The sequence below is a fragment of the Pongo pygmaeus genome, chromosome 6, assembly GCF_028885625.2.
Source record: "Pongo pygmaeus isolate AG05252 chromosome 6, NHGRI_mPonPyg2-v2.0_pri, whole genome shotgun sequence".
NCBI classification, from domain to species: Eukaryota; Metazoa; Chordata; class Mammalia; order Primates; family Hominidae; genus Pongo; species Pongo pygmaeus.
Genome location: NC_072379.2, coordinates 106,168,540 through 106,181,153, shown reverse-complemented (window position 1 = coordinate 106,181,153; position 12,614 = coordinate 106,168,540). Strand labels below are relative to the sequence as shown.

The window sequence follows — 12,614 nt, the reverse complement described above, 5'->3', positions numbered from 1 at the left end:
GAGAAAGAGAGAGAGAAAGAAAGAGAGAGAGCTTGAGATTTATTTTAAGGAACTGGCTCATATGCTCGTAGAGGCTTGTTAAGTTTAAAATCTGGAGGGTAGACTGGCAGTCTGGAGATTCAGGGAAGAAATACATCTTGAGTCCAAAAGCAACCTGCGGGCAAAATTCCTTTTTGCTCAGAGGAGGTCAATCTTTGCTCTATTAAGGCTTTCAACTGATTAGATAAAGCCCACTAACCTGTTTTTATTTTCCCCTTTACTGTTGAAATCTGGTAGTGTGAGTCTCCCAATTTTGTTATTTGTAAAGATTTTTTGACTGTTATATGAGTTCTTTGCATGTCTGCATAAATTTTAGAAGCAACTGATCAACTGCTACAAAAATGCCTGTTGGGTTTCTCATTGGGACTGTGTTATGTCCGTAGAATTTTGGAAGAACAAACATTTTAATAATATTGAGTATTCCAACTGATGAAAAATCCCCATTTATTTTCATCTTCTTTAATTTCTTTCAGCAATGTTTTTGTAGTTTTCTGTATAGATCTGTTGTGCCTCTTTTATAAAGTTTATTTCTAAGGTTTTTAGGCTTCTTGGTGTACTTAGAAAAGCAATTTTTAAAAATGTCATTTGCCTATTGTTTACTGCTTATAGTATAGAAATACAATTACTGATATACTGAATTTTTGTATACTGACCCATCTGTATTTTGTGACCCCACTATATTAATTTCTTTGACATAAGAGCTTTCTTGTAGATACTTTAGGATTATCTCTTTCTTTCTTTCTTTTTTCTGAGACAGGGTCTGGCTTTGTCACCCAGGCTGGAGTGCAGTGATGTGATCACATCTCACTGCAGCCTCGACCTCTTGGGCTCAAGCAACTCTCCCACCTCAGCCTTCTGAGTAGCTGGGACTACAAGCGTGAGCCACCACACCTGGCTAATTTTTGTACTTTCTGGTAGAGATGGGGTTTAGCCATGTTGCCCAGGCTGGTCTGGAACTCCTGAGCTTGAGCAATCTGCCCACCTCAGCCTCCCAAAGTGGTGGGATTACAGGAGTGAGCCACTGTGCCAGGCCAGGATTTTCTATATAAATAATCATGTCATCTGCAAATAAGGACATTTTACTTCTTTCTTTGCAATCTTTAAGCCTTTCATTTCTTTCATGACTTATTTACCCTGGCTAGGATATCTATTACTCAAATGAATAAACAGAGTGTAAATATCCTTGCCTTGTTTCCAATCTTACGGGGGAAGCCTTTGATATTTAAGTATGATGCTAGCTTGAGGTTTTTTGTAGATCTTCATCAGAATGAAAAAGCTTCTTTCTAAATCTTTAAAAAAAACAACTGAGTGAATATTATTTTTTTCACTGTCAATATTCAATATAATGGGTAGATATTATTAAGGTGGAAACTAAAATCACTGATTTTACATCTTTTTTAAAAATAAACATTCAAACCTATAATTTTTCCTTTAAGCAGTGCTTTAATGGCATCTTAAAACTTTAACATATTGTATTTTCATTATTGTTCAGTTAAAACATTTTCTAATTTCCTTTGTGAGTTCTTTGACCCTAGGATTACTAACAAGTCTTGTTTAATTTTCAAACATGTATAGGTTTTCCAGATTTCTGTTACTGATTTCTATTTTCACACTCTGTAGGGGCTGGGCACAGTAGCTCTCATCTGTAATCCCAGCATTCTGGGAACGGGGAGGATCACTTGAGGCCAGGAGTTTCAGACCAGCCTGGGCAACAAAGCGAAAGTCTGTCTCTATAAAACAACAAAAACAAAACCCCCATACTCTATATGATTCCAATCCTTGGTAGGACTTCAATCCTTTGTATTTATTGAGACTTGTTTTATGGCCCAGAATATAGTGTATCTTGGTGAAGAGAGTTTAGTATATTCATGTGCCCTTGCAAAGATTATGTACAGCAGGGGTCCCCAACTCCCAAAGCCATGCACCTGTACTGCTCCACGGCCTGTCAGGAACTGGGCTGCACAGCAGGAGGTGATTGGCAGGTCAGTGAGCAAAGCTTCATCTGTATTTACAGCCACTCCTTATCGCTGACATTACTGCCCAAGCTATCAAATCAGTGGTGGCATTAGATTCTCATAGGAGTGCAAGCCTTATTGTGAACTGCGCATGCAAGGGATCTAGGTTGCACGCTTCTTATGAGAATCTAATGCCTGATGATCTGCCACCATCTCCCATCATCCCCAGATGAGAATGTCCAGTTGCAGGAAACAAGCTCAGGGCTCTCAGTGATTCTACATTATGGTGAGTTGCATAATTATTTCATTATATATTACAATGTAATAATAATAGAAATGAAGTGCATATAAATTTAATGTGCTTGAATCATCCCGAAACCATCCCCTGCTCCTGCATATGGAAAAACTGTCTTCAATGAAGCTGGTTCCTGGTGCCAAAGAGGGTGGGGACTGCTGATGTACAGTTTACAGCTGTTTGGAGAGGCTTGATTTTTATACTTTTTTAGAGTAAGTCTGTTTTGCTTTAGGCCTTAGTTATAGTAAATTTCTAATTCCTGGGATATAGTCTCTATTCCTAAGGAGTAGCCCTTCTGTGATTTTAGTGTAAAGGTTCAAGGTCTTTACTAAGCCCCTCTAACGTGACGAGGCTCATACTCCAAACTCTGTCTCTCCTTGGTGGCCAGCAGCCAAAATTTATTCTCAGCCTTGCTGCTTTCTGCTGGCTGTTCCTTTTCATTAATCTCCTTGGAATCTTTCCTACACATCCATGGTTGAAGAGTCAACCAAGAATTTAAGGGGAGTTTACATGTGGATTTTGGGGTTCCCTTTTTGGGTTCTCTCCTTTCTTAGACATCCTTCTTATTTTCGCATCTATCTGACCTCTGACCCCTTAAGTCAGTAAGACTGTCTTTTTGCTTTGAGTTCTATATAGTTGTCTATGCCACATGACTGGAAAGTGGTTGGAAGAAAGGCTATATAAATGTGATCACACCCAGTATGATTCCCTTCTTTTAAGGGTTGACGTCCTTCTAGTTTCTGCCTGCTTTTGGTTGCTCTACAAGGCCTTCAAATACCTTTTTTCGTATTTTATCGTGGGTTCATAATTTTTAACACAGAAGAAATAGTCTAATACCACCCGTTTTGCTATGACCAAAGCCAGACTCCTATGTCTTTAACAAAATTATTTTAATTTATTGAGGCAAAATTCATGTAACATAAAAGTAAACACTTTAAAGTGAACAATTCAGCCGTGCTTAGTATATTCACAATGCTGTGCAACTACCACCTCTATCTAGTTCCACATTTCCATACTCCAAAATAAAATCCAAATAAATCACTCTAGAACCTTAAAAATTCTTAATTTTTGACTTTATATTTGTATGCCATATCTATTCCTGAAAGTCTCAGTTTCTAATACCATGAACACACTAATTTGCTTGATGCTGCACTATACATAAAACAACTTTTAAATTACCAACAATAAAACTATTATAAAGTTTCAGATTTCATTGTAATCCTCTTGGTTCTTAAAATGTACCCTACCAGGGAGGTAAAAAGTTAAGAGTACTATGTTCAAGAGTAATTATTTTTCTCTGTGTTGTATACTGCAATCTGATGTACTATTCAGTTCATTTGTTCTGACTTATTTTCAATTCTACAGCTTGCTTTTTTCTAGCGCTGCACAATTTGAAGTTTTCTTTAAATTCTAGAATAGTTTAAGAAGCAGTAGTAATATCTGTTTTCTGAAAGCAGTAGGGTTTCTTATAAAACTATCTGGTTTTTTGCTTTTTTTTTTTGAAATAGGGGTCCTTTTTGATAACTTTCTATAATTTTTCTATATAAATTACTCTGCTTAAATTTTCTGTATCTATTGGTGTTCATTTGGTAAATTATATTTTTCTACAAAATTATACATTTTATCTAGGTTTTCCAATTTATCTGCATATTTATATAAAGTAGTCTCTTAAATGATCTTTAGAAAATTTCCTGTATCTTAATGGCTATTTCCCCTTTGTCATTTCTCAGATTGCCTCAATAATATAGTAAGAGCATGCCAACCACTACCAAAAAACCAACAAACAAAGATAATATATATTTACGACTTATTTTGAACAGGCAAATAGCGAGTACTATGAAGGATCATTATGCTTTGTGATTAATCTTTCTTGGTAATTAAACGGGAATAATACTCCTGAATCCATTATGCAGAAAAGCTGAAGATTAACCAACAATATTAAAAAGGTTTATTAATGTCAATGGTCATGGAAACATACCTGTAGAATACATCACCTGTATACTAAAATGGTAACTATGTCTGAAAAATGGAATGGAGTCAACAATAAGGGAAGGATGTGACATACAGTCAATTTTCTATAAACCATCTGAAGATGATCCAATTTTAGATCAGTTATGGAAACTTTCAAATTCCTGGGATGCATTTCTGCTAACACTAAACATACTCTTGAAATTCCCACTTCCATTCTGTCTTTTACCAGCACCTAAAATACACACATGCACACACACTTGTATGCACACACTCAGTTAGTGTTGGCTCTAAGAATATAAATACTTCTTAATAGCTACTTTATTTTGGCTGGGTGCAGTGGCTCATGCCTGTAATCCCAGCACTTTGGGAAGCTGAGGTGGGTGGATCGCTTTGAGCTCAGGAGTTTGGGACCAGTCTGGGCAACATGACAAAACCCTGTCTCTATTAAAAAAAAAACAAAAATTAGCTAGGGGTTGGTGGCTCTTGCCTGTAGTCCCAGCTACTTGGGACGCTGCAGCTGAAGAATTACTTGAGCCTGGAAAGTGGAGGTTGCAGTGAGCCGAGATCACACCACTGCATTTCAGCCTTGGTGACAGAGTGAGACCCCGTCACACACACACACAAAAAAGAATAAATACATATAAAAAGAAAATGTACAAAAAAGTTACCTTATTTAGAGAGATAACCAAGAAAAAGGAAATAAATTTCCAAGTAAAATATAAATTAAGCATGAGTAATCCACTGGTTTTGCATTATTTACATCATTGTTGGGGACTGGAACATCAGACTCTGCACTTTACATATGTTACTGCGTTTAAATCTTAAAACACGAAAGTAGGTGTCATTACTCCATTTTGGATGGAGACCTAGAGGATAAGCACCTATCTGGCTGCCTTAACTATGGATGATGTCCTTGTTCTCTGGAAATTAATTACCCTGTTTACCCAAAGATGCAGGCTTCAGCCAGCAGTCATGATTCTCCCTTGTGACCTTCCTGGTTATAGGAGACGAGGAGTAGATACCTGGTGCTAGCTGGTCCAATTTTTTTTTCCTTTGATGTGGAATTGGGATTCAGAGATGATGAATTAATCCTTGCATATGTCTGGAATGGTAACACCTGGCAGCTGTTTGGTACCCATTTACTGCCTTGGAGATAGACAGAATATCAGAGTCCATAATAAAAAAGAATGAAGTATATATAGGGAAAATGTATGGCCAAGAAAAGGACATTTCAGTTTCAGGTACTAATCCCTCCCTGGAATTTGGCTTCCTTCCTTTCTTGGGCTACTCTGCAACAACCCCGTATTTTATTACAAATTTTTCCTTTTTTGGTCAAGTGAGTTCAAGTTGGTTTCTTTTTTTTTGAGATGGAGTTTCACTCTTGTCGCCCAGGCTGGAGTGCAATGGCACGATCTCGGCTCACTGCAACCTCTGCCTCTCGGATTCAAACAATTCTCCTGCCTCAGTTTCCTGAGTAGCTGGGATTGCAGGCACGTGCCCCCATGCCCAGCTAATTTTTCTATTTTTGGTAGAGACAGGGTTTCACCACGTTGGCCAAGCTGGTCTGGAATTCCTGACCTTAGGTTGATCCACCTGCCTTGGTCTTCTGACGTGCTGGGATTACAGAGGTGAGCCACTGCGCCCGGCCAAGTTTGTTTCTAATGTAACCAAAAGAACTTATACTACAACTCCCCTCCCTTACATGATAAGTGACAGTTTTCAGTAGAAATTTTTGTGATAATTTTAGAGTTAGAAAATCATAAAATCAGGAGCTGCAGAGATTATTTCCATCTCTCCCTACATTTCACAAGATGAATAAATCAAACCCAGAGAAATAAAAGCCATTTCAAAGGTCCTTTAGTTAGCTGGTGGCAGAACTGGAACCGGTTTTCCTTACTCTTCTTTACTAACTTCTTGTAACTAGTTATACGGCTAGAGACTCAATCCATAACATTAATAATGTACCACGAGACAAATATTTACATCTTGAAAAGAGGCACAAATCATTCATACCTTTCTGTTTTTGACAATACCATCCCTTCTCATACCAGATGTTCTTAGTTTTATAAAGAGGATTCTATTTGAGAGATTGGTGGTTTGGAACATGGAAGACATTTTCTCACAAAACAGTGACAAAGACGGCGGTTAGGGTCCCAAGTTCGCCTCTCTAAATCCTACTTAACCAACAACACAACAACTCTGAGGGAATTCTGAGGGAAAACATACTCTGTGCAAGAAAGGGCATTTCAAGAAGTAGCTGGGTAATCTTAGACAAGTCACTTAATTTCTCTGAGCTCAGTAACAAGTGGAAAAACATGGTGATTATTAAGACTCATGGAACTTCTGGTTTGACAAGAACCTAAAGGTCTACTTTTAATTTTTAAAATACTGTTACTATGAAAATTTAAAACATGCTGAAAAACAAGTACAGACATTATGTAAACAAACGGGCATGGTCATTTCCCAATAAAACTTTATTTACAAAAATAGGCATTTGGCCCACAGGCTATATAGGTTGCGGACCCTGCTATGTAACAATGCTGTTATTACAACTAAAGTTAACATAAATTCCCTAATATTATACAATCACTCCATATTCAAATTTTTGCAGTAGTCCCCAAATCTATGTTGCAGTTTTTGTTTGTTTGTTTGTTTTTTTAAGGAATGGTCTTGCTCTGTTGCTCAGGCTGGAGTGCAATAGTTCACTGCAACCTTGAACTTCTGGGCTCAGGCAATCCTCCAGTCTCTCAGCCTCCCGAGTAGCTGGGACTATGGGTGCACATCACCACACCTGGCTAATTTTTACATTTTTTGTAAAGATAAGGTTTTGCTATGTTGCCCAGGCTAGTCTCAAACTCCTGGACTCAGGCACTCCTCCCACCTTGGCCTCCCAAAGTGCTAGGATTACAGGCATGAGCCACCGCGCCCGGCCATGTTTATTTTTTAATCCAGTCCAAATCCACACCCTGCATCTAAGACTCCTTTGGAGAGCCTAATGATTGTATTCTTTTATTTGCCTTTCTAACAGTTAAGCTCCTGGGTGCGTAGGACATCACAGTAACAAAGGAGAGACAACACCATGAAAAATAAAGTCTGGTAACTCTGAACAGCAAGGTATGCATTATTATACAGCATTTAAATCTTAAAATAACCTAGAAGGGGTTAAGAATCATTGTGCCCTGTTGAAACTTAAGCTTGAACATATAGAATGGTAGTATCTATCAACTGTGTATCAATATATCAGTATCCACTCTATGTACTATGAATATACTATATAAAGTCAACTGTACACCAATTGTAACATCAACTCTATTAATTAAAAAGTAAGAAATTCATTTAAAAAACAATAGAGTTATATTTATTCAAAGAAGGGATCTAGTACTTACCTAGAAACAGAACAATCAACAGGATGATAATGGTAAGGAAAGCCTTGTTCCAAAAAGTTGCAATTTTACCCCAGACATTAAATGAAAAAATCTTCTGCCATCTGTAAAGCAATACAATTATATTGGTATAAAAAAACTAAAATAAAGTTTTGAAATACTTTTTAAATACTGAAGTAACATTTCAGTAATTTTGTAGCAAGTGAAAATTACAGAAATTTAATTTTAAAATTTATTAATTCTGACATGACAGAATATCTCTTGAATTAAAAAACAACTCTTTCAAATTTAATAACAACCTGATATTTGATTATCCTCTGTCTGGTGGCTTAAATATTCTAAAAGTAAACCACACATGAGCAAAACCTTAAAAAGGAATTCTTGCAGTAGTAAAATATTACATTGTTGACAGAAGCTACTACTCTGTATCTTTTTCATGGTCAGAGCAATGACTTAGAAATAAAGATATATTGTTCTAACAACTGGCAACATTTCAGGAGTGGGGTCTAACTCTGATTTTTATATAGTACACTTTTAACATATACTCCAAGTAAAAGTTTCTCTACTTTAACCATGAGGGAATTATAAAAACTACCCAGGTATTATATACATAAATTGAAAAAATCTTAAATATGTAGCTTGATAATTTTCACACTCACACACTATATATAAAAAACCATGTAATTACTACAGATAAAGATGTGAACGTAGAGAAATGAGATGGGGAAATTAGCTGGATTGAACAGTATAAACAATGACGGTAGTAAGAAAGCATGGGTTATAAATGGCAAAGTGACAAAATAATCCATCACGCAGTAGGAAAGGTAACAAACTTCGTACAAGGGCAATTTAAATGAGTAACACTTTAGTCGAAAGGAGGCAGAAAAATGTAGTAAGCATTTAAATAGCTTCAAGCACTTACAACTTGAAAAAAACAGTTTCACTTTAAGATTAGGACACATTTAAGATTTAAGATTAGGACAACTTTAAGTAACCACTAGAAATTGGTGGGGTGAGAGAGATTCATACAGATGAATTGGTTCCTTTTGTCTCTGCTTCCAAGTCCAAGCAGTTTATATAGCCAATATTTAAATTATGCAATATAAAATTTTATATTTTTAAGAGAACATAAGTGGTAATATCTTGATCTAGGTCCAAGTGTAAATTTACTTATTTCTTCAAGGTTTGGTGTGCTGTAAAAGGGAACGTAAGAGACCTGTCATAGGGAACAACTAGCAGTTGAGCACCTTATCATAGCTAATACCTATTGTGCTCTCACTACATTATGGTTCTAAGTACTTTTACATGTTTTATCTCATTTAATTACAACAACTACCATAAGAGGTAGACACTAGTACTATCTCCATTTTAGAGATGAGGAAACAGATCAGAGAGGATCAAGAGCATGCCGAAGGTTAGTAACATGCAGTTATAGGTGACCTGATTTCTGAGCATGTGCCTTTAACCACTGGGTTATGTAAGAAAATAATAGAGACTAAATGATGAAATATTTTCTTTAAAGATTATGGTGACACAAATATAAAAGATAAAAAGATGTGGATACACATAGGACATACTGTAAATGATCTGCATGCATACATACCGTATTTTCTTTATATTTGTACATGAGAATACATTTATATATCGTATGCAAATATACACACATCTACCTAATAGCTACTTGATCAGGATGGGTAAAATTTTTATTTGGCAGGAAGAAAAATATTGATCCATAAGTTACAGATCACTCTGATGGAGAAAAGATCAACTGACAATTTTTTCTTCTTTGCAAATCCTTAAGCCTTATCTATTAATTAGATGTTTATATACAAGATCTTTCTTCTTCTTGAGTATATATAGGATTCTATCATTGCAAATATTACCAAAAAGCAAAACAGGGTGTTACTGTTTGAAACAAAACCTACAGGATAAGAGGCAGCATGATGGAGTAGAAAGAACACTGGACTAAGAGCCAGATTTTTTTCTAGAATCTGTCACTTACCAGCTAGGTAACCTTAGGCTACTTGCCCTCCTGGGTCTCAGTACGTGATATATAGAACATGGGTGGAATGGATCAAATAAGATCAAAGACCCTACAGTATGATTCAATTTTTTTTCTTTAGTAAGAAACAACTTACTGAGCTTAGCTTAGCTGATAGAGAAGGACAGAAGAGAGCAGAAATCCAGGCAGGTAAGGAGCAAGTTAGCAGTTGTGAAAGACTATCTGGACCCTGAGCTAAGGTGAAACTTTAAGAAGTTTCTCCCAGTCCTGGGATTTTACTACACTTTAGTGGGTTATCTCTAGGATCTCATTTATGAAATATTTTATTTTATGTCAGGAGTATGAACAAATGTCTTGCAGCATTTTTATTACATGTATATTTCCCCATTCATACTATCAAATTTCTGGATCTAAAACTAAACGACTAAAAAGTAGATTACTGCAAGGGTAAAATGAGCCACTGCTTGGCTTGAAACACTGTACTTGGTTCAAGACCTTAGAAGTTCCGTCACTAAAGAACTAATGCTAATACGTGGTTGTGATACTTTTCACATTCAGCACTTTTAATATACATTCATTAATTTTATGTGAAATCAAAAGTAGTAAAATTGTCATTAAACATTAATGAAACTATTTAACGGTTACAAAGGCGAAAACTAAGAATAATTTATTGGTTTTGGTTTCTAAATTGCTGTTCCAGTGCCTCAATGAAACACTTTTACACCCATGCTGTACTGTAAACATGATTTATCCACTTACATTTATTTAGTTCATGGCTCCAATTCAGGGGCAATAAAACAAAGGTAAAACCTGAGACAAGGCAGGGCAGGTGTTAAAAGTATAATCGTTGCTTTATTGTATCTGTAATCAACAGAATCAAAAGTATAGGCGCCTTTTCTTTTAGAAGGGAAGAAAAAGTTATTTCACTTGTACACGTAACAGAGTTTTATATAAAATGTTATTTTAATATTGTCATTATATACTACCTAATTCGTTAGGTGAGTTTATTTTCAAAGACTTTCCAAACTTTTTAATGTTCAGAAAACTTTTTCCATTTTACATTAGGAGCGATCCAATATTTATCACAGTTAACGATTTGAAGGTTTCCTACCTCTGAGGAGGAATAAAAGGTAAGCAGAAGATTAAAATGAGTCCTATTTCGGCATAAAGAAAGGTTGCCACTGCCGCCCATTGGAGTGTCATTTTTTTTCTTCACACCTAAATGGAGAAACACTTATTTTATCTTGCTTCCTTTCAAACAAAACCAGGTTCAAGGCCCCGAGGCGCAGCGTTTTTGTCCAGGGGATGGACAGTGTCCCACCTTCTCCCACCTGGGGAGGCCGGCACGGACCCCGGTCAGGAAGGGGGAAAGGGTGGCCCGGGAAGCGGGTGTCGCCACCTCCCTGGGAGTCGTGGGAACTGGCGAGGCGGCCCGCTGGCCACTGCCTTTTCCGCCAGCTTCGCGGCGACAGAAGCCCAACGCCTCCCTCCACCAACTCCCGGCTTCCCGACCCTCCCGCTCCCAGAAGGCGCCGCGGGCCTTCGACCACCGCGCCGCGGACCTGGCCGGGCCAGGTCGGGCCAGGCCAGCTCCGCGGGCTTCTCCAGACCAGGCAGCGGCGCTCTCCCTCCGCGGCCTAGCGCCTACGGGTCCCCGGGTCGCGGCCGCCCTTACCCGCAGGCAGCCCGCCTGGCTCACCGCGCTGCTCCGCGGCCGCCGACGCCCGGGACGTCACACGCCGCGGCCGGGCGGGGGAGGGGAGCCAGGGCCCCACCCCGCCTCCCGCCCCGCAGGCTCCCGCCCGCGGGTCTGTCCCAGCTGATGTCACAGGCGGCGCGACCACGTTTATTGGCAACAATTGTTTTCTAATTGGCGGCGGGTCAGAGAATGAGTTAGACTTTTGACCTGATGCTTGGAAGTCGGAGCGCAACTTCTTCGGGAGAGCAGACTTTCCACTGCTAAGTGCGGCCCCGGCGGGAGGGTGCCGGGGTCCAGGTCTAAGGAGCGGCGCCGGGCGGCGGGGCTGGATTGGGTGGTGCAAATTCAGCGAACGCGCTTAAGACGCACTCCTTTCCGGTCACTTAATCTCTCTTCATGGTGGGAACTGTTTGTGTCCAGAATTAAGCTATATTTAATAAAGGGCCAGGATGAGGTGGTCGTGCAGCATTTTGTTCTGGAGAACCTAGGATCAACTGTATGTCACAACATATTCCGTAGGCGTTCCCGTTCCCGTCCATGGGCTGGGAAGAGACAGTAAACTTTATTTACCGTGATGTTTGGGGACTGGTACGAAAGGTGGGTATGGGGATATTCTTTCAATTACTATTTTCCAGCTTTTCAAACTGTGCGTGTACATTTAAGTTGTTGAGTTTTTTCAATATTGACAACGTATCAGGAATTTAATAAAAGTACTATCCTGGTGACAATTATTTGGGGAATAGTAAACAAATGTTGAAAATGGATAATTATAGAATATAAAACATTCAAAAACACATTTAAGTTGGTGCTTTTTCTTAATGTATCACAAATATTCTGGATCACATGTAACAGAAAAAATAGAAAAATAGACTTTGAAAATAAATTAACCATAAGGAAGATTTTTTTTTTTTTTTTTTTTTGAGATGGAGTCTCCCAATGTCGCCCAGGCTGGATTGTGGTGGTGCGATCTCGGCTCACTGTAGCCTCTGCCTCCCAGGTTCAAGTGATTCTCTGGCCCCAGTCTCCAGAGTGGCTGGGATTACAGGCGCCTGCCACCATACCTAGCTAATTGTTGTATTTTTAGTACAGACAGGGTTTCACCATGTTGGGCAGGCTGGTCTCGAACTCCTGGACTCAAGTGATCTGCCTGCCTTGGCCTCCCAAATTGTTGGGATTACAGGTGTGAGCCACCGCGCCCAGCCAGGAAGTTACTTTTTTTCTTTTTTTTGAGACGGAGTTTTGCTCTGTTGCCCAGGCAGGAGTGCAGTGG

The 12,614-nt window shown here is 38.7% G+C and overlaps 1 protein-coding gene across 12 annotated transcripts in view; it reads right to left on the bottom strand.

The window, feature by feature from the left end:
* BCAP29 (B cell receptor associated protein 29) overlaps positions 1-11,842 on the bottom strand; it is a 49,635-nt gene extending 37,793 nt beyond the window's left edge. For 5 of the 12 annotated variants that reach the window (XM_054494231.2, XM_054494233.2, XM_063667704.1 and 2 more), the window contains exons 1-3: positions 11,321-11,470; positions 10,757-10,863; positions 7,647-7,747 (exon numbers count right to left, since the gene is read on the bottom strand). In XM_054494231.2, coding sequence (XP_054350206.1) covers positions 7,647-7,747; positions 10,757-10,848 — 193 coding nt within the window. In that variant the 5' untranslated portion in view covers positions 10,849-10,863; positions 11,321-11,470. Of the gene's footprint in view, positions 1-1,226; positions 1,329-7,646; positions 7,748-10,756; positions 10,864-10,966; positions 11,471-11,551 lie in introns of those variants that run through there. The other 7 variants (XM_054494236.2, XM_054494224.2, XM_054494237.2 and 4 more) reach the window with 7 other exon arrangements.
* Between the last annotated feature and the right edge of the window lie 772 nt (positions 11,843-12,614).